Genomic DNA, 23,772 nt, shown 5'->3' with positions numbered 1-23,772 from the left:
GATAAAATTTAGGCCGTGTTTGAAAGTGGGTCATCTGGGGTCAAAAACTAGGTCACTAGGTCAAATCAAAGAAAATCATTGTGTATGCGATAGAGGCTGTATTTTTCAATTAATCTTCATGAATTTTGGTCAGAATGATTACCTTGATTAAATTTAGGCTGATTTCGAAAACGGGTCATCTGGGGTCAAAAACTAGGTCACTAGGTCAAATCAGAGAAAAACGATGTGTATGCGATAGAGGCTGTATTTTTCAATAAATCTTCATGAATTTTGGTCAGAATGATAACCTTGATGAAATCTAGGCTGAATTCGATAAGGGGTCATCTGGGGTCAAAAACTAGGTCACTAGGTCAAATCAAAGAAAAACCTTGTGTATGCGATAGAGACTGTTTTTTTCAACTGATCTTTATGAAATTTGGTCAGAATGATTACCTTGATAAAATCTAGGTTGAGTTTGAAAGTGGGTCATCTGGAGTCAAAAACTAGGTCACTAGGTCAAATCAAAGGAAAACCTTGTGTATGCGATAGAGGCTGTATTTTTCAATTAATCTTCATGAATTTTGGTTAGAATGATTACCTTGATGAAATCTAGGCTGATTTCGAAAATGGGTCATCTGGGATCAAAAACTAGGTCACTAGGTCAAATCAAAGAAAAACCTTGTGTATGCGATAGAGGCTGTATTTTTCCATTAATCTTCATGAATTTTGGTCAGAATGATAACCTTGATAACATCTAGGCCGAGTACGAAAACGGGTCATCTGGGGTCAAAAACTAGGTCACTAGGTCAAATCAAAGAAAAACCTTATGTATGCGATAGAGGCTGTATTTTTCAATTAATCTTGATGAGTTTAGGTCAGAATGATTGCCCTGATGAAATCTAGGTCAAGTTCGAATATGGGTCCTCTGGGGTCAAAAAGTAGGTCACTAGGTCAAATCAAAGGAAAAGCTAGTATATGCGATAGAGGCTGTATTTTTCAATTGATCTTCCTGAAATTAAGTCCAAAATGATAACCTTAATGTACGGTGCCCCTAAAGTGACATGTTACGTACTTTTTTCCACTTAGGTAATGTGGGACTTTTTTTAATTCGTTTAAACGAAATCATTTAAACGAAATAACATTTCGTAAAAACGAAATCATTTCGTTTAAACGAAATAACTATAACGAAATGATTTGGTTTAAACGAATTAGTTATTTCGTTTAAACGAATTAGTTATTTCTTTTAAACGAATTAGTTATTTCGTTTAAACAAAATAGTTATTTCGTTAAAACGAAATGATTTCGTTTAAACGAAATAAAAATAAGTCTAACATTACCTAAGTGGAAAAAAAGTGCGTAACATGTCACTTTAGGGGCACCGTATTAATGAAATCTAGGCCGAGTTTGAAAATGGATCATCTTGGGTCAAAAAGTAGGTCACTAGGTCAAATCAAAGAAACACCTTGTGTATGCGATAGAGGCTGTATTTTTCAATTGATCTTCGTGAAATTTGGTCAGAATGATAGTTTTGATGAAATCTAGGTCAAGTTCGAATATGGGTCTCGTGCTCTGGGGTCAAAAATTAGGTCACAGGTCGAATCAAAGAAAATACTTATTTATAATCAAGATTTTTGCTCCAATTTTAATGATAATTGGTCAGAATATTTATTTCCATCACTAGATCAAACATGTTTACAACACTGTTATGGTGTGTTATGGTGTGTTTCTCAGGTGAGCGACCTAGGGCCATCTTGGCCGTCTTGTTCCATTATTTTGCATATATTAATAAGCTAAAAAAATAATAATAAAAAAATTGTAATGTTGATTTGTTAATAATTAATTGTTTTCTTTTCGAGGGCGGATGTTATATATGTGATATTCACATCTATATTTTTTACATGTACATTTTGTATATTTTCTAGAGTTTTGGGTGGTCTCAAACTTCAAAGAGTTAAGGAAGGCCAATGTGATTGACATTTGTCATTAGAACCTTGTTACCAAATCTCTCCATTTAGTTTATAATTAGTTCTTCAAAGTCTCTTATTTTCCATGTTGATTGACATGTATCATTAACACCTTACTGTAAAATCTTTTGATTCAATATGTTTGTTTCTTTGATACATCATTGAATGCTGCCTTTGTAATTGCTTAAACAATTGTATTTCTGTATCAGTTTGCTAGAATCTTTAGACCTGACAACATCTTAAATTTTATACTGGATATATTATTTTAATAAACATCAAAAACCATAAACTGACTTTTTGATATTTCCCAACAACAAAACAACGTATCTATTACAACATGTATATGTCAGTTTATCATTTTAAAGTATTATATAGCAAATCTGCAATATTTTTTCCTTAACGAAGAGTGATTGCCCCTGATTTTTACAATTTACTGACGATTGTCATTTCTGAAATATAAGTGCAAAGATATTTAGAAAGATATTTCTCTACAATAAAACCATTCTCATTTTATCAAATTTATTATAGAAAGGCTTCCCTTTGTAGATAAACAGAATTTTGAAAAAAATATGGCGGCCACATTGGCGGCAATCTTGAAAATTTGGTGATTCCACCCGCGTTGACAACTAAGAAATAGATTTTCTGAAAATTCATATTTTTAGCTGTCAAACGAAATAAAAAGTTGCTTGGGCTTAAAAAAGTAAATAAAAGTGCCCTATCTTTTGGACTAGATGTGCAAACTGGTGCAGAATATTGGTATAGTGTCAACAATTTATTTCAATCTAACCATTTTCAAAAGTTTTCACAAAGAAATACGTTTCCAATGCAGATCGACCAACAGCGTGTCTGTTCATTGCAATAAGGCCTTTAAATTGTTACAGGAGATTTAAATAAGTCAATGTTTAAAACTTCATGAATATCAGTCCAGGCCGTCGGCATTGTATTTTCAATTTGGACACCAAACGTTTCTACATTTAATTCAACTTAAGTATTGCTGGATTTCGGTATATCTAAGTTAACATAAATTTAAAGCAATATTCACTTTTGTAACACGTTCCTACTTGAATTTTACACAGGAAACACTCCTGACATCATTCATATATCTTAAAGCTACACAACCCCTGAAGACCTTTTGAATGATGTGTATCTTTTATATTAATCTTGGCAAAATAAAGTAGAAACTGAAGAGAAACTGAGATAGACATTGCTTTCCGAATCCCTTGCCAGAAGTTGATTTACATACTATATGGTCTTATTTTTACGATATCATATGGTCTTATTTTTACGGCAGATAAGAATATCGTCTTACTAAGAATTTAGCTTCTTTCGGCAAATTTAGGACACATATCATTTTTACCAGAGTTTGCCGGTTTTCGCGAAATATATTATTAACCTTTAGCCTGCTGGCGGCAGGTAATTCTGCCTTTGCAACCAGTGAAGTCTGATAATTTTCTGCACTGGTCACTATTTAGTCAGTAATTTTTCATTGAACATGCCTTCGAATAATAAATGGTTTTGCCCAAATCAAATGATGGACCAGTCCATTTCAGAAATTTAGCAGGGCAAAGGATAATTGTCAACCTGACTTCTCAAATTTAGGATAATTACTACACTTAGGTAACATGTTTCTAATACTAGATATTTCGTCGTCGTCTAACACCTAGGTTTGCCAAGGGTATAAAACTGTATCAGATACTCATCTGAAACATGGACTGCATAACTTGTATGGAGAGATAGATTCATAGTTTACCTTTCTTAATTATGTGAAAAAGATTTTGATGGGTCAACTTACTAAAAATCTTTAAACATACTCACAAGATGGAAGAACAGTGTTAAACAACGTATTCATTTTCTTCTTCAGATTTGATTCTTGCCAAAATGTCCGCCTAAACTTTCACAGCTTTGCTGTGAGCGATATGAAATGATTTTATATTAGAATATGTATTAACAATTATTCTAAATTGTACTGAAAACTATTAAATGATATTAAATGAAATACATATAATAAATCACAGATTCGATTTCATTTTCTAAAGTTAAATGATTTATATATGAAGATTTTCGTTTTGAGTGCTAACTATAAGAGAATTAAATGACACTCAAACCTTTAAAATTTATTTATGGAAATATCCAGAAATCAAAAATTATTACTTATTATAATACCTTTGACGTGATCCAGTCCGATTCTTGTTTCAAAACATGGGACACAGAAACTCCCAAAGTGATTCCATTATAAGCCGCAGTGCCTGTAAAGAAAGTTAAATAATGAATACATGAATAATATATAAAAAAAATCGCATAATCTAAAATTCTAAAGATAAGGGTTGGATTGATTTATTTACGATAAATGACAATACGTGAGTGATTTGGATAATTTTCAACAGTTCCGAGAAGACCAGTTTTTTATCATTGAAATACTGAAACTGACTGATTTAATTAAACGCAAATGTCTATACAATGAATATTCTTAAGATTGTTTTTAATGTATCAGGTGATTTACTTTTTCGTACTTCTAACGGCAGGTCATTCCACGGTTTCGGACAAACAGTACAGAAACTTCTGTCATTAAATGTATTGAACTTGTATGGAATATAAAAACGATATTTAGAATTTTCTGACGATCTCAAATCTTGTCTTCTAGGAACATATACTGTAAGCAGTTCTGTTAAGTACATAGGTGCTCTTCCAATGATCAGCTGTACATTAAGGGAGGTATCTTAAAGTCAATCCTTGCTTTCACCGGCAACCGGTGTAAGAAATACAATGCTGGTCTGGAACTGTCAAATTTTCTCTTTTAAAGTTTTACACACATGTTTTGAATATGTTGCACACCTCACCGTTAATTACACCATACAGCATGATGTTCCAATGATCCAGATGCGAAATAACTAGAGACAAAACTAAAATTTCAGTCGCTTCTTTGGTTAAACATTTTAGGATGTTCTTAATTCGTAGATAATTCAATATGGTTGTACGTTTGCGATTTACATGATCTTTAAAGTTCAATATTTTATTTTTAAAAAATGCATCTAGATATCTAGCAGTGCAGATTCACAGAATTATTATATCCTACATGCAGACTGGTTCTTAGGCAAAGGACTATTTAAATTAACATGTTTGTTTAATCTATGAAGAATAGATTCCTAAATAATTTTTGACAGAAATCTTAAGTTACTTACAGGACGATAGTGGAAAGCTGTAGTTCAAGACCTGTAAAAATAATCTGAAAAGTAGATCCCGCGGAAGCACCGACAGCAACGCAAACAGTGAAAATTGCAGACTCGGTTTGATTGAGTCTGTTCATGAGCAGTAATGGAAAATGCAACACTGCGCAGTAACACCTTGTTGCAATGAGAGTTTCACCAATCTAGTGATACTAGGGAGAAGTTTGTCTACATGTGATTTCAGGATACGTATTTGCAAAATATCTAGCTCTGAAGACGTAATATTCAATTCACTTGTGAGTGGTTTCACTTCATCTTGAACCACTTCAGTAAATTTAATATAGATTACTTGAGACTCAAAGTTTTAGTATTCACTTATCGACTAACGTATTTTTGAGATTATTGCCATGAAAAGGTCAGCAAATGTTTTGGCCAATGAGTTACTAGACTCTCCTAGAGGCAGTGGGTTTTCAGATTTGGTACAAGTTCAGATACTAATCTATACAAGGTCTTTGAATCACCTTTAGTGTTCTCTATCTTTTCACTGGGTGTGTTTCTCTTTTGACGTTAGATTTCAAAATAATCTTCGTTCTTTACTGCCTTATACGACTCAATCTGATATGTTTCACTGTACGATAAGACTTTCCATCTTGTTGTTTTAGATGTTGCAAATTTTCATTGAACCATGATTTGTGTGCCCTCTTATAGTTTTCCCTTTGCGAGTAGCTTACTTATTCAGGACATCCTCTATTTCCGATTCAAACTTACTCTCAAACTTGTTGATATCCTGTGATTCAACGTTTATTGCACTTAGGTCACTGGAAAATTCTAATTCGTTCAAATGTTTGAAGTTTCTAACTGAAACGTTCCTAATAGTAGTATATTCATTTTTAAAACCTTAGAGAACCTTAACAGCACAGTGATCAGATGCAAAATGGTCCAATTTAACATTTCTCTACATAAAACAAGAGGACCATGATGGTCCTGAATCGCTCACCTGTCCCCACACGAACTGAGTATGATGTCGTTTTTTCTATTATTTGACATGGTGACCTAGTTTTTGAGCTCATGTGACCTAGTTCTGAACTTGACCTAGATATCATCAAGATAAAAATTCTGACCAATTTTCATGAAGATCCATTGAAAAATATGGCCTCTAGAGAGGTCACAAGGTTTTGCTATTATTTTACATAATGACCTAGTTTTTAAAGGCACGTGACCCAGTTTTGTACTTGACTAGATATCATCAAGTTGAACATTCTCACCAATTTTCATGAAGATCTCATAAAAAATGGCCTCCAGAGAGGTCACAAGGTTTTTTTATTTTTAGACCTACTGACCTAGTTTTTTACCGCACGTGACCCAGTTTCAAACTTGACCTAGATATCATCAAGGTGAACATTCTCACCAATTTTCATGAAGATCCATTGAAAAATATGGCCTCTAGAGAGGTCAAAAGGTTTTTCTATGTTTAGACCTAGTGACCTAGTTTTTAACCGCAGTTAACCCTATTTCAAATTTGACCTAGATATCATCAGGATGAACATTCAGACCAACTTCCATATAGATCCCTTGAAAAATATGGCCTCTAGAGTGGTCACAAGGTTTTTCTATTATTTGACCTACTGACCTAGTTTGTGACCGCATGTGACCCAGTTTCAAACTTGACCTAGATATTATCAAAAGGAACATTCTGACCAATTTTCATGAAAAATATGACCTCTAGAGAGGTCACAAGGTTTTTCTATTATTTGACCTACTGACCTAGTTTTGGATCGGATGTGACCTATTTTCAAACTTGATCTAGATATCATCAAGATGAACATTCTGATCAATTTTCATGCAGATCCAATGAAAAATATGACCTCTAGAGAGGGTACAAGGATTTTCTATTATTTGACCTACTGACCTATTTTTGATCGCATGTGACCCAGTTTCAAACTTTTCCTAGATATCATCAAGATGAATATTTTGATCAATTTTCATGCAGATCCCATGAAAAATTCGGCCTCTACAGAGGTCACAAGGATTTCCTATTATTTGACCTACTGACCTGGTTTTGGACCGGACATAACCCAGTTTCAAAGTTAACCTAGATATCATCAAGATAAATATTCTGACCAATTTTTATGAAGATTCCATGAAAAATATTACCTCTAGAGAGGTCACAAGGATTTTCTATTATTTTACCTACTGACCTAGTTTTTGACCGCAGTTAACCCAATTTCGAACTTAGTCTAGATATTATCAAGATAAATATTCTCGCCAATTTTCGTGAAGATCCGTTGAAAAACGTGGCCTCTGGAGAGGTCACAAGGTTTTTCTATTTTTAGACCTACTGACCTAGTTTATTACCGTACGTGACCCAGTTTCAAGCTTGACCTAGATATCATCAAGATGAACATTCTGACCAACTTTCATAAAGATCCCTTGCAAAATGTGACCTCTAGAGTGGTCACAAGCAAACGTTTACGCACGCACGGACGCACGGACGACGGACGCTGCGCGATCACAAAAGCTCACCTTGTCACTATGTGACAGGTGAGCTAAAAAACAATAAATGACTTAGTTGTGACTAGATCCAAGCAATGTTCTCTTGTATGAGTACTGAGATCAACATGTTGTTCAAGGCCAATTGCTACAAGGGAGTCCTTGAATTTAGTTATCGAACTGTTTTACCGTTAATATGCAAATTGAAATCACCCAGTATATTAAGTAACTTTTCATAATGTGGTAAGATGTTACCGGTGAAGTCAAAGAATTCAACAACCAACTGGTTACCTGTCGATAGAGCCAGGAGGCTATAAACACCCATACGTATATAGTCCCATTTTTGAAAATGAGTTTCGTAATGCCAAATCCAAAGCTTTCAAAAGCCGAAGCAGTGACCACAGAGCAGACAGGTAAGCGTGTACATGTTCTATGGTAGATGCAAACATTTTATACAAGGACTTTTAGTTAAGCACCTCGTTGATTCACAATATTTTCATTTGATCGTCATAGACAAGCTACTTAACAAGCATACACACTAGCTTAACATGTGAGTGAAGCCAATATTTAAACATCAATAAGTTAAAGTATTAACAAAAATTAAAATCTTTTTCTGTTAATGTCTACTATTAGACACTAATGTAATGATGTTTGTTTCTTATGAATTTGAGTGCTGTTAGTTTATATCATTCCAATATGACGGATAATATGCAGCCGAGTACACTTTTGTGGACAGAGTAAACGCAGATAAATGCAAGGGCATTGCTTGCTGAAGTGGTAAAATCAATTTAGACAACAACATGCATGATACTTACCAAAAGAAACAATGTTCCCTAACTTATGCACGTACCTAAGCTAGAGAACCGATTTAGTTAAGGTAAATGTGTAGTAACTAGAAACAACTGGTATTTTCATTTCAATCTTGTAAGGTTCAAAAGATCTTCAAATAAAAAAAGTAGATAAGATGTTAATTAACAAAAGCACGGCACCTAGTTCTCATCTGAGAAAAGGAAAAAAAAACAATAAAATACATACATAAAAACAACAAATTTAAAAATATAATAAAAATAAAAAAAACGAAGTTGTAAAATATGTAAATCCGCATATGCCCGAATAGTCTGATAAACCAACCTACATCCCAGATTCTAAGAAAAATGTTACTGTAAAACATCATATATTTGGACTATTATGATACTCAAAATTCAAGTAGTTAATACAAGTCTTCTGTTTTCATAACCTAATCTTTAGGATGAACACCACTAAATCCGGCTGTTCTTTATTTCATTTTAAACCCACTTGCTTTATAACGTTATTTCGACATTTTAGAAAATCAGATTTTCAGAAACAAACATTTCCTTAAAAAGATATATCTCTCCTACAGAAAAGGAAAAAGCCTTATTTCATGAAAGTCAACATTTGAATCTACTACTTTCCTTCCCTTTCAACGTTTTGTTTCGAGATTTAAAAGTTCTTACGCCATAATTTTCATCTAGCATGTGATAGGAAAGGCGATCTAGGTGGAATACTACATGTACATACGGAAACCTAGAAGAGTAAAGGAAAACACGATGCTACTGAGAACCGGCACCAGAGTTCCATTAAAGGATTAGGATTATTATCTGAAATACATGTGAGTAGACCTACGTAGGGTTACATTTGATTTGATAGATGTTTCGGAGATTTCTCATTTAATATAAAACAGAACCATTTCAAAATTTTGAGATATATATCTTTTTATTATTTTTAAAGCTTTAGGGTTAAATAAAGAACACTTTTCTTCCATTTTCATTGATCCATTAATATTTTAAATGAGTGTGGATTTTCATACTGAATTTCAAAATGATCAATATGAAACATTCAAACTTAAAGCTTAAAATAGCATGTTTGTGTAGATTTAAAATTCAAGCTGAAAATAAGATTATTTTAAAAAGTATCGTCAAGAAATTACGTATTTGATAGATAAACCAGTACAAAGAAACGAAAAAAACATGTATATATAACGTAACGATATAATAATACCTGGTAACCGTTTGTAGAATCTAGAAGCTGTGGTCGTATGTTGGGTATTGTTCTTCGTAAAAAATCTTTGCTCTACACGTCACACATCGTTCATCCGATCCAAGAAAAACCCCGTAGCAGGACGGTTGTCTCGAGCAAAGGATAAAGCATTTCTTCTTATTGTCTACGAAAGTGTCGTCGATCACGTGACTTGTATTGCATGTTTCGCCATCAAGAATTGTTAAAGGACTGAATCCGACGAATTCCCCAGTACAAAATATTTCCAGTAAAAAAGTCCAAGACTATTAAAATCGAAAGAATACAACACAAACGCGGATGTGCCGTTTTCATGTTGATCTTTGTAGGACTCGATTTGTAAGTCAGCCACAAAGTTAATAAAGAGTGATTTTGACCAAATGTAGCTAAGTTATAACCGAACAAGTTCAACTAAGCATGTGCCAATAACGCATTAATTTTGCGTATTCATATATTGTTTGTGTGAAAAATAGCTATAAACATTCATTTAGTTCTCAATTGACATACCTAATGAAACTTATAGGTAACATAATTACTTGTGATCCCGAAAGTAGAATAGGAAAATAAAAATGGTAAAGAAGGGATAAAACTGAAATTAAAAAATATCGAATACATCCGCTAGGTACATTAATATTTAATATTTACTATCGAAACCAAACCCATAACGCCCCTTCGGAATTTATTTGTTCTTCTTTGTTCTATATTTCAAGCATTACATTTATGATGATGGTTACTTGTTAAAAACACTCGTTCTAGAAAGTCAATATTTCTTTCTCTTTTTTTTTTTCTTCTTTTTTTTGTTGTTGTTGTTGTTTGTTTGTTTGTTGTTGGTTTTTTTTGTTTTGTTTTTTTAGGAAATGGACTCCAGTTTGGGATAAAAATGATATTTCTTTAACATTGAAGTTGGTCGTAATTTGGTCTTAATCTGAACATTAGAACATTAGATTTTGTGTCTTAACTATTTCAGAAATGCTTAATCAAGACAAAACATTCCTGTGTAGGGAATCGAACCCGGGTTGCCTCGACAATAAAAGCTTTCGTACCTTCATGAGCAGTACACCGCGATGGAATTCGTCCTTAACAATCGTTTATTTAACCCTCACCCTGCTGGCGGCAAGTGTTTCTGCCTTTGCGACCAGTGCATACCACATCCATGCAGTCTGGCCATAGTCTACACAGTTGTTCGCTATTCAGTAAGTAAATTTTCAGTAGCACCCCTTCAAATGATCAGTTGTACTGCCCTAATTGAATGATAGGCCAGTCCATTAAAGAAATTTAGCAGGCTAAAGGTTAATAATTTACATAAATATACATAAAATACATAAACAGACAGTTTACCATCGGTACCCCGTGCGTGACAAACGCTTTTCACTTTTTAATGGAGGAACATAATAATTCATTTGGATACAGAGGTGTGTAATAAAAATTAGATAATTTGAAATATCTGAGAAAATCATAATAACGAAAAATGTCATACCAGTGAAAGTGACCTTACCTTGTCTTTTATATTTACATGCAATACGGACAAAAGGTAATTTACCATGTAATCACTATTATTGGAAAATAACAGAACAGGATGCCTCAAATGAGCCGCGCCATGAGAAAACCGACATAGTGCGATTGCGACCAGCATGGATCAAGACCGGCCTGCACATTCGCGCGGTCTGGACAGGATCATTGCTGTTCGCTTTCAAAGCCTATTGCAATAAGAGAAATTAGAGAAACTGTCAGCGAACAGACTGCGCGGATGCGCAGGCTCGTCTGGATCCATGCTGGTCGCAAATGCACTATGTTGGTTATCTCATGGCACGGCTCAATTATGTTTTATTGTGACTTATTAAAATGGGGGTGAGTTGGTACAAAGAAGGAAACGATACCAAGCAAGTGTTCTTTTTTGTAAATTCAGTTATAGTAAAAGTAAAAGGTAAAGTAAAGTGTTTGTTTATTATTGTAGTGTCACCCCTACTGAAAGGGCCTACCAAGTTGGCTTATGAGACATTTATATACATTGAACAGCATTTCTTCCCGATTGCTATTTTTTCAATGCCAGGCCCCAAGCAAGAGGCAGGTAGGCAATCGGTAACCATTATTTAACTAGCTGGCGGCTCACCAACCGCTCTCTCTTTAGTGACCAGACCCGACTCTGACAGGGCTCGAATCTTCGACCTCCCAATTGCGGGGCAGGTGCCTTAAAGACACTGATTCTGGTATGCCTGGTATGTGGCCTATGGAGATGATAAGGTCTGGGTATTGGCGATAAGGGCCAATACACAAGTCGGGACCATTGGTAGACTTGCTTCTGTTTATCATAATAAGCTACTGTATAGCTACTGTGCAGTAAATAAATTGCAGGTGACATTTCTCACCTTTATAGCAAATCAGTTCTCACCTTTATAACGAGATTAAAAAGCTTGATTGAATTGGGGCTAAATAAAAAAAGTGATAAGATACAACAGTGTTTTTATCATATTTTAATAAAGTACGTTTTTTAACAATTATATCTCATTATTGCTGTTTTTTTTTTATTATCAAAAATATAAAAAATGCATTCAGGCACAAAGCTTTCAGAAGAAATAAATTATTGTGTATTTTGAACAATGATATATCTTTATTGCTGGATTTTATTATACATAAAAGAAAGTTAACATTATTTAGACAACACAAGAGGAATTAAGCATTTTAATATATAACATCCTTCTGTCTATATACCTTCTTTATCTATTAAAAATGCATCTGAACGCTTCTTTAATTTCTGATAAAATCCAGCAATTATCTTTTTTTTTTTCGTTTTTTTTTTTTATTTTGTTACTTTTGCTAAAAAGATCATAATCATTGAATAAACTGTAATTTCTCTTATGAAGTTATGAATAATTATTTTATAGTGAGAACTGCTTTGCTATAAGAGTTATAATTTAATTGGCCAGGACATTACTCAACATGACTGAGCAATCAAAAATTAAAATAATTTTGTGTACATTCTGAAAAAAAGACTTAAGAAAAACAGCATTTCAATTAATAAAATGCAAAACACAGGAAATAACAAATTTACCTGTAGGCAATAAAATTTATGATTCTCTGACAATGATTAGGCTACATGTCAAGTCTACAGGGGTTTTATGGACCCTTATCAGACTGGACCAGACAGGATCTTGTATATTGGGGATTAAAAAGTCTGGTATTTGGGGGGGGGGGGGGGGGGGGGGGGTCACTTATATAGGAGATTTTCTTTGCCTTTAACCATTAGGCCACCGCAGCATATTATTCTAAATGTTCGAGACATTTTGTAAATGTACTGTTTCTAATATGAAAAATTTACCACGGGTCGTCAAATGTTTCGTTTAGTATACAATCCTTAGCAAAACCAGCAACACCGACTTATCGACTTGCCGGTCAACAGTCAAAACTATTTGCCTGAGATCCGAATTATTTTTCCGGCATTCAATAGTCGAGACTATATGCCCAAGGTCCGATGGAATGAGGGCTAATTCATTCAATAAGTTTTTAGGTCTACTACATAACATATCCACTCTTGATATTATTACATAAAATTTTAATGTTATAGAAATTATATACATATGTTCTTTAACATCAGTAAAACTGAAAATATAACTGCCAATTAACGTTTTTACGCTACGACATTAAATGACAAATGAAGTCACGCAACCGATGTGAAATTTATTACATGATTAATAACATAAATTGCTGGTCCCGAGCATGTGCTATTAAATATGTATTTCAATCTCCATATACTAACAATAGGACTGGAGACGTCAATATTTTTACTTATTATATCTCACGTAAATTCTTCATGCAAATTGCCCATTGGTTTAACTATATTATATCGGTTTTCTGCGGGGTATGTATTTTTTTCTCATATCTTTGTTGATACGATGATCATTCAGTCAGATGCTGCCACAATCAAAGTATACCTAGGCATTTAATGATATTTGACAGACGGGATTATCAAAACTAAAACAAAGAACTCCAACCCAAACCCTACCGCTCTAAAAAGTCTTACACTTCGGGTGTTGATCTCTTTTTCGGACAAAAAGACTCTGTATGTCTGTATCTTGTTTGTGTTGATTTAGGTAATGCCAAACTGTTCGTCGGAAAATTTGCAAAAACATATAGAGCAGGTGTATGAAATTTTTAGTTTATTTTTTTCTCTTCATTTTGACTTTTTGAGAGGTAGGTTCATTATTACGGTGACATGTTAAGGACATGCATTTATTTTTTTTAAGATCAGATTATCCTGATGGCGTGCGCTCGAGATAAGATATTTTGCGCTCAAGATAAGATGTCGTGCGCACGAGATAAGATGTCGTGGCGCTCGATATAAGATGTCGTGTGCAGGTGGTTATTTAATCTGAAGAAAGTAAATGCATGTCCTAAACATACCACCATATTCCTAAGAATACCAACGCATAAACATAAAACCGTATCTAACCGTGTTTTGCTTGACTAATTTTCTGCAACCACGATTGCGTCTACTTTAAAGGGAGGTCTAACTGTCTTAAAAGCGGGCGCAGTTGTCCAGTAATAACTAAACAACATGGTCGTGAGTTCTAGGCCCCACCCCCCCCCCCCCCCCCCCCCCCCCCCCCCCCCCTCACCACTTGAATAAACAATATTTTTTCTCTTCGGCGGTTTTTAAGTAGGTATGTTGTTGCTTTTTCCAGGACTCAGAACTTGTATGATGATAGACATAATCCCGTCGGAGACCTATTTTCTCACAAAATGTTGCGAAATGTACGCCAAATACGATAAAAGAGTTCCGAGTCTCTTTTTAAACCAGATAAGAATGGGACGAAATGATCGGTCTGATCAGTGTGTTCAAATCCCCACGTCATAAGCAAGACCTCGCTGGGTTAAAAAAAGTAAGACGACTGCGATTTCGCCTCATCATGAATAAAATAGAGTCATGATGACCTTGGATCGCTCACCTGAGTAATATGAGCTACATGTTTCAAATGTCAAACCGATGCTAAAATATTAAGAAAGTAGGTCAGTAGGTCACATTCATGGCCACTGAAAGTCAGTTTTAAGATCGGTGTGCAAAACTGTACATGTCATCCAAATTTCAAGGCTGTGTCTTAAAAAACAAAAAAGTAGGTCAGTAGGTCAAGGTCAAATACAAATGCATGGCATTTATATAGCGCAAAAATTATAAAATATTCTATTGCTCTTTACAATTACATAACACACATTTAACATATATACATACAAAATATGAACAGGATTCTAGAACTTAGATTTAAAGATTTGGACATGTATAGTCATAGTCAAGTGACCTCTAATTACTTGGAGTCATCAGGTAATTATAATTAAACAGTCTAGGAAATATGATCAGATAATTTTTGAAGTATTGTTTCCTATATAACTCATATGATAAGTGACCCCCCGGGGCAGGGCCTCTTTTCACCCAAGGGGCATAATTTGAACAATTTCGTTAGAGAACCACTAGGCAATGCTACATACCAAATATCAAACGCCTAGGCCTTGAACTTTCAGACATGAAGATTTTTTTAATTTTTCCTATATGTCTATGTAAAACTTTGGAACCCCGGGGCGGGTCCTCTTTTCACCCCAGGGGCATAATTTGAACAATCTTGGTAGAGGACCACAAGGCAATGCTACATAACAAATATCAAAGGCCTAGGTCTTAAAATTTCAGACACGAAGATTTTTATTTAAAAAATCCTCTATAAGTCTATATAAAACTTGGGAACCCTGGGGCGGGGCCCTTTCTCACCCCATGGGCATAATTTGAACAGCCTTCATAGAAGACAATTAGATGATGCCACAAGCCGAGTATCGAGGCCCTACGCCTTGCGGTTTTGTACAAGAAGATTTTTTAAGCTTAAGCTTTTCCTTTCGGTTGCCATGGCAACCAGAGTTCAGAATGAAATTTAATTATTCGAAAAAAATTTAAAGAGGACTATCCAAGGAACATCCTTGTGAAATTTCATCAAAATTGGCATTGTGGTTTAGGAGAAGATGTTGTTTAAAGGAAACGGACGGACGGACGCCGGATGGTGAGCAGTCATAATAATCAAATCGAGCACTTTGTGCTCAGGTGAGCTAAAAAAGTGCAAGTTCAGTTCGAGGGTGGCTAGCAAGCACTTTGTAAGGAACCCCTGATTTTTTATGTTGTATCGGTCATGGGAAAGCCAGCCTAATATGAAACAAAGATCTTCAAACAATGGAAACGGCGCCCTATTGTTTTATGTCCTACTAAAATGATCAAAATGAAATAGACATTCAGCATTATGTATTACAACTCTTCTTGGCGGCTAGCGAAATCTTTGTTTTTCAAACTATCCTCGCCAAGTTCACATGGCTATTATGTTCTATGGACTGGAGGTTTTTGTATTGCATGTTCATTTAGATGCTTGTCAGACCTTGCAACATGACATGAGACTTTTTGCACAGTATCACAGCATTAATATAGCGTAAATTCGTAGGTGAGACAAATTTCGGCCACTACGCAAGTTCAACGATCGTCTTATGTGTACGACTTTGAGCAACTGATGATGGTTGCGAATTTCTTTTGCTGTGATAATGGTAAAGGTCTGTCATGTTATGTGATTACTGTTTTCTTACGCTTCTCTGACAGTACTGATTTCATCAAAATATAGTCAATGAGATTGGTAGTTCTTGAAAACGCCGGTAGGAGGGAGCGGTGGCTTATTTTCCACCCAATCTAGGAATATGTCTTTACTTTATATATGTCAGTACTTTGTTCTTTGTACATATCAGTACTTTATAAATATATAATAAAGTGACGCTGTGACTGATTTTCTTCAAAACGATAATTTCAATTTATTTTTATCTATAAAGTAGACATTTTCTAGTATTTCTTCGGCATCACCATATTTAAGAGAACTTATTCTCGGCAGGCTGATGTAATATCTAAGATATTTCTGAAGAAATACAAATATATATACAGAATCTTTTTCTGGATTTCAACCAATTTTAAAAACAATGTTTTACATCTTACCCGAACTTGATAATCAGAAGACTTAACATACGAATGACTACGTACATACACTTATGTTTATTTTTATTACAAGTCTTAATAACAATGTTCTTTTTGTCTAAATGAAATTTTAATCAGATTGATACATGCATTAAAAATAGAAATCTTCGAAATGAATTGTTTCACAACAATCATCACTAAATCATTAGGAGTGGTTCTGGTGACTTCCTATATATTTTGATTTTCGAATTATAACGGTAACGTATTTATAGGAACCGAAACGGAAACAAACTCTAAATGTATTTAAACTGTTACAGTTCATGTTAAAATCACGTTCACAGAATACAGCCTCCCAAAACAAAACTCAACAGCAGCGTATGTATGCATGTACGTATGTAATAACGAAAGAGATATTTTACGACTTTTGGGCGTAACAAATCAATGAACAAAGGGCGGTATTCGAACCTGGGTCGCTCGGGTACTAGTATAATGCACTAACTCTCTGACGTAATTGTCAGAGTTTGGTTTTAAACGTATGTGCAAGCTATTCGTAATCAAACGTAATAATATACACAGAAAACCGACACAAAGTAAATAAAAAGTAGACAAGAAAGACAACACAAAGATATTACTGAACTCAGTGGAGCACCGCCTTGGAATGTTATTCGGGGGAAATACCACTGGAGAGCTCATGTTCTCAATGCATTTGCACAAAGCAGAGGGACGCAAAAGACGAAACAGGTCAGAAGACAAGAATTAAAGCAGCTCAGTCCAAGAGGAACATGTGCTCATCATGTTTTAAACCTTTTCTTGTTAAAGACCGTTCCAAGGCGGTGCCCATATAAGCTTCTTCATTTATTCGATTTGTCGTCGTTTATTTGTTTGTCTGTGTGAGGGATGGTTGGGTGTGTGTATGCGTGCTTGCTCGCGTATGCACGTCCACCTACTGTGGTTTAGTTTTGAGAAGGCTGCGTTTATTTTTGGAACGTGGACTACACTGTTGTCATTTCTTATTTTTGATAAACGTTGCAGAGAAATATGGAAAAAGTTGGATTAACCCATTGTTCAATATTAAAATTAAAATCATCTCTCGTGGCATGAATAGTATCTATAAGATTTATCATATAAAACGAGCTGTAAATATAAAAGAAAAAAGAAACTGAAGATAATTAATTTGATTCAGCGTCAATTTAATAATATATGAAATGCCATATTAAATGCCGTTGTACTTTAAATGTGATAAACCTTGAAATAATCAATGACAAAAATACGAAAACTCACATTAAATTAAAAACTGCTGTTATCGCATTAGAAATATTTTTCAATAAAATCAAAACAATGCCATAAGTCTCTAAATAACAGTGCCTTAAGATTATTTTAAACGTTTCAAGTCATTTACTTTTGCGTAATGCTTATGACAGTTCATTCCATATTTAGCTGATATGGCCATCTTTTTTGTAATAATACGTGGAGCAATAACGGTAATGTAATCTAAATTGTCAATACGGTCAAATGACCATAGATTTTGCTATGTACAAGATCATGAAGCAAGATGGTATGGTTGCAATAAATATTGAAATGAAAATATATAAGTGTGAAATCTGAAATAAGTGGTACATGGTTTGAGTTCTTTCTTATCTTCTATCAGATATCGCAACAGCACTACCGTATAGCGGCCCAGTTCTTCATTTGTTGTTACTATTTTAGCCGCACCATGAGGAAACCAACATAGTGCATTTGCGACCAGCATGGATCCAGACCAGATTGCGCGGATGCGGATGTCAGGATCCTTGATGTTCGCTAACGTTTTCTCTTACTGCAATAGAACAGCGAATGAACATAAAATATGTACAGATTTCTAGTTCAATACCATTTTTGACTTTTTTTTCCTCTAGATTTTGCCCAATATTTGAATGCTGATTACAAATTGCAGAACGTTTTATTGAATGCATTTAAATTACTTACCTTTTTGGCTTTAACTTTGTGATACAATGTGCAGAAATAAAAGTAGTGTTTTCCTGACCATGTGATTGATTAGGTGGGCCGATGGTCTAGTGGTAACACGCTTGACTGTCAATCCAGAGGTCCGGGGTTCGAATCCCGGTCCAGGCACTGAAAATTTCTGAGATGCTCTAGAGTGTCTCCCACCTAACTAGAGGCATGTACTGGTTCTTCCCATGAAAGACGGCTTCGCGTGTATCGGTGCGATACACCGGGCACGTTAAGAACCAGACTGTCTATTCGCAAAGAGCTAGGCTAAGTTAGTCGGACTTGTCTATAACATTCTCTCTGTCTGATCTCACTCTGTACCTCTGGTCAGATCGCACTGTGTCTGTACTAGTAGAGAATGAATTTCGCGCCCTGTGTGGCTGCGTCTGCTTTGAACGTGTTTATCATGAAAAGGGCGCTATATAAATCGTGTATAATAATAATAATAATAATAATAATTGTGCATATATTTGGATATTTTTACACTGTTTTAACATGACATGTTAAACTGTTTTAACAGTACATGTTAAACTGTTTTAACATGACATGTTAAGCCTTATTGGACTTTATGATATCTTTCAACACTGTATGTGTGACCGTTTATGACATTTAGCTGCTGATAGTGCGGACTTATGCGTTTGAAAAAAATGGGAATTTTAAACTTGAATACCTCATTACGAATCTAGATTTATAATTAAAACACGCCTATTTGCATCATATAACTTTTCAAGTTATACAAATGATGTTAGTCTATTGTACTCCTGAGTATTTTATACGAATAAAAAATTATATATTTATCATACTAGAAAAATTATATTCGTGTAGTACACTTTAAGTCTTACAGCTTTAAATATATCCATAGTGCCTGTCTAAAACAAATTAAGTCAAACATTGTAGATACTAGTTTAAACTTTGATCTTCCCAATTCAGTTTCAAATAAGCTCCAGTATTGTAGTATCAGCCGAAGGTTTGCCCATAGGTATATCAAAACAATGTCTTAGTATTTTTTATTCGGCACAATAAAATAGTCAGTTTGCGACGTTTCTTGATTGGCTACTTAATGATTAATACCTGTAAGTGACCGCTAAGGCAAAATGTACTGTATAAGTCTAGCACAGTTCACCCCCGCCAACGCACCAACACGCCAAGACGACAAGTGAACGCGCCAAAACGACAAATATGGATTTTGTCGTCTTGGCGCGTATAATTGTCATCCTGGCGTGTTGGCGTCTTGGCGCCCTGCAAACGCGCTAAGACGCCAGAACGCCAGGACGACAACTTCCCAATTTAGCGTCTTGACGCCCCCGCCAGAACGACAAATGACTTGTTTGTCGTCTTGGCGCGTATAATTGTCGTTCTGGCGCCCTGCAAACGCGCCAACACGCCAGAACGAGATGGCAGAAATCAGCCACCATATAAAATTGGCCTGTTAAACCAAGCAAATAGCTATTTCTAAACATTCACAAGGACTGCATTTTTCATTCGTGTAACATTCGGATCCCGAACTAATATTCGCATCCCTCCCATCGTCATTTCGTACTTGGGCACTTATAGCCGGAGCAATGATTTACGGAACCTCGGGATCGGGAGGTAGGGGCACTAGAAAGTTTACATACCTTCGTTTTCTAGCTACTTTATGTCGAATCTCCTATAATATAAATCTTTTTTTTTTTTCAAACCTAATTTATTTCAAAGTATGGTTAAGATTCAAAATAAATCAATGAATTTGTTGGTGCCAAAAGCAAAATAATTTGAAACTTAATGATTTTTAATTATAGTTTATATGTATTTCATTTTTATCAAAATATCATAGATGGAGAACGGCGCAGTTTATTTTCATTTATTTTGAAAAAATTTCGGCGGGGCGAAAACACGACAACACGAAAACTCGACAAATACCTAATTTGTCGAGTTTTCCTGTCGGCGGGGCGAAAATACGACAACACGAAAACTCGACAAATAATAATTATTTGTCGTGTTTTCGTGTCGGCGGGGCGAAAACACGACAACACGAATACACGACAAGTACCTAATTTGTCGAGTTTTCGTGTTTTCGTGTCGGCTAGGCGAAAATACGAAAACACGAAAACTCGACAAATAAAAGGCGCCGACACGACAAATTTATACCCGCCAACACGAAAACTCGACAGATAAATCTGTCGTGTCTGCGCCCTTTAAACGTCGAGTTTTCGCGTAAAATTTGTCGTGTTTTCGCCCCGCCGACACGAAAACACGAAAACTCGACAAATTAGGTATTGTCGAGTTTTCGTGCTTTCGTGTTGTCGTGTTTTCGCCCCGCCAACACGAAATGGCAGAAATCAGCCACCATACAAGAGAGACATTACAAATGAATAAATAAATCGGTATTAGTACCCGGGATAGATCGCGGAGTGAAAGGGTAATTTTTCTCTTTAATATAAAAACAGCGCAACAAAGTGTGTTTTTCATATCATATATCCTATTTTTAGGAAGCCCCCACAAACCCTCCTATGGAGGAGGGTGGGACACACCTTCCAAATTAATGCATGTCGGGGCTTTGCCTTTACCATTCAAATTTTACCTGACAACCACGAACAAATGCACATACTCGTTTGCCTCGGTAAAATTTAGTCTCTTGCTACGGTCATGTATAGTGTAATTATTCGTGATATTAAGAAAATGGCGAGAAATAGTTTAACAAATCAAAATGAAATGATAGTGCCTCAGTTCGGGTATGCCTTTTAAAGTGGTGACTTAAAACATATCCTTTTTTCTCATAATCTTGGCAAAAAACAGGGAGGCACCGGCCTCCCTGTGTCTCAGTGTAGCTACGGGCCTTGATTCTGTCTGAAAATGTCATTTCCGCGGTAAATATCTCAAACATTATGTAAAAGGCACATTAATAGCTCAAAACTCCATATAATGCAGAATTAAAAGTTTAAAAATATACCTAAGAATAACCTTTTCTAGGTAAAAGAACCGACACAAAACACTTGTAAAGCTTGAGTATATGGTCTTTCTCTAATACCTCACCAGAATGTTTTCGCTGAAGTTGGCGACCTAGCGGACTGAAGTTGGCAGCCTGGCGGCCTGAAGTCAGCGGTCTGGCAGCCAGGCGACCTAGCGGCCTGAGATTGGCTGCCTGGCATACTCGTGTATTACTTGTCGAAAAATATTTGTATGATAAGATGAATATAACTAATAAAACTAAATAAAGCATAAACTGATTGTTCCTTAACAATCGAAAATTTGCAGGTTCAATTAAATGTTTAATTAAATACACAAAACAGCATTTTTGATTACTCTGAAATTTCTTATCCAGCGGCCTAGCTGCCTAACATCCTTGCGGCGGCCCGGCAGACTCGGGTATTTATTGACAAAGAACGATAAATATAATTATAAATACTAGCGTTAAAACTCAGTCCGCGGTCTAGCGACCTGAATTTAGCGGACTGGGGATCTGGCATTTCAAATTTTAAAAATTTATGGGGAAGGTTTGTATGTAACACAATTGAAAAACTGCAAGTCAAAAGCTGCATTTGGTAGATGCTGTTTGCCTACAGAAGCTAATTAAGTTTGAAAAAAGACAACAGTGCAGTTTCAATCCGCATAATAACCATTTTTGCAAGCGTCCATCATTGTTAGCTTTATTCATTTTTACAGTTATACTTAAATAAATATGTAATACAATTTAATGAATTTATGTTTAATGTAGTAATACTAAATAACTAAGGTACCTTACCTTCAACCAGAAGAAAATAGCCTTTGTCTTCCTTAGACAGAATTTCTATTGCAGTTTTTGTCATTTCTGCTAGGGACGGTTCACCAGAGCTAGACGTATCTCTGTCTAGTTCATATTGCATATGATTTGGTTCAAATAATCCTAAAAAAGCAAATTGCGGCGGTGATGTATGCATACTTAATAATTTCCATTTGACATATTGATGACACATCCGCTAAAATAGTACATAAAAGAGCTGGTAAAAATGTTAAGTTTTGGACAGAAGTAGTATAAATATTATATCTGGTAGACAAGTCTGATGCATTCATTTTTATGGATTATACTGTAAAAAGTAAAACAGTAAAAACACCGGAAAGGAATGGTCAAATACCCACTGACGTGCATACGGGAGGGCGGTCATAAAATTCGTGGACATACTTATTATAACTTATTTAACGGTTTATAACAACTATCAAAAAGGGTTGCATAAATATAAACTAACATGCAGAATGCATTGAAAGAGTGATACTATCCAAAATAATTAAAAATAAAAATATTAAAACTTGGCAAAATAAGGCAACATCTATTGGCTCCAACGCAATATTCAGTAAATACATATGACGTTACTATTTGATAAAAGTTAATCGTATAATGAAATCGTCACTTAAAACCGAGTCTTTAACTTGTAATACTGGTTTTAACCAGATTTTGATATCAGAATTAGATTTAGGTGTAGTTTTAATATATTCTTAAATGATAAATTTAATCACAGTCAGGAATCATGTCATATACGAAATATATCATGATCTTCCTTACCTAGAAGATAGTCTGTATTTCTGTAATCAACAGCATCAAATTGTCCCTTATTCCAAACATATTTATGCTGTAAACCTCTGGCCTCCTTGTCTGCCTCCCACTCCTAGAGTAAAAATGCAAGTTTAATAGCTGAATCACTTTTCTTTGAAAATACTTTGCAAAAAATGCTCGAAAACTTTGAAAACGTTCGTCTGAGATGTCATTTAACTTTAAATCCCTTTAGAGGTCAGCGTAATAGATTCTATTTCTACCATATGTTTAAAAGAGCAGTTTTGATTCATTTCTTAGTTAGCATTTTCGTTACAGTTTTCATAGTATAGTTAACATAGTTAAATGGGGTGATTTTCGATTTTTATCAAATAAAATCTATAAAAAAATATCATATAACATTTAAAAGCTTACTTGCCTTGATGTCATTTATAGGGATATCTACAAAGCCAGCGACATATACACTGACGAATAATTCTATTCTGGTTCTTCCCTCACCGGGAGGAAGTTCATATGAGAATTAAACAGCGCATACCTTGATCAAATTTCTACCGTCCCTGCGATGATTACTGTTGATCTTGTTTGTTTCTGGGTCCTCCGTATTGTTCGGTAACATATATCGTCTTCCTCCGCCAAGAAGCACCTAAAATGTAGTCCCAAACTAACAAT

General features: G+C 35.0%; 1 protein-coding gene across 4 annotated transcripts in view; it reads right to left on the bottom strand.

The window, feature by feature from the left end:
- The window catches only part of LOC123527772 (alkaline phosphatase, tissue-nonspecific isozyme-like), a 125,391-nt gene that overhangs the window by 75,463 nt on the left and 26,156 nt on the right, over positions 1-23,772 (bottom strand). For all 4 annotated transcript variants that reach the window (XM_053523782.1, XM_053523781.1, XM_053523779.1 and 1 more), the window contains exons 6-8: positions 23,639-23,746; positions 23,116-23,218; positions 22,321-22,461 (exon numbers count right to left, since the gene is read on the bottom strand). In XM_053523782.1, coding sequence (XP_053379757.1) covers positions 22,321-22,461; positions 23,116-23,218; positions 23,639-23,746 — 352 coding nt within the window. The remainder of the gene's footprint in view (positions 1-22,320; positions 22,462-23,115; positions 23,219-23,638; positions 23,747-23,772) is intronic.

This window comes from Mercenaria mercenaria, chromosome 14 (assembly GCF_021730395.1).
Source record: "Mercenaria mercenaria strain notata chromosome 14, MADL_Memer_1, whole genome shotgun sequence".
NCBI classification, from domain to species: domain Eukaryota; kingdom Metazoa; phylum Mollusca; class Bivalvia; order Venerida; family Veneridae; genus Mercenaria; species Mercenaria mercenaria.
Note: the sequence above shows the minus strand (reverse complement) of the source record. Positions and strands in the feature narration are given on the sequence as shown.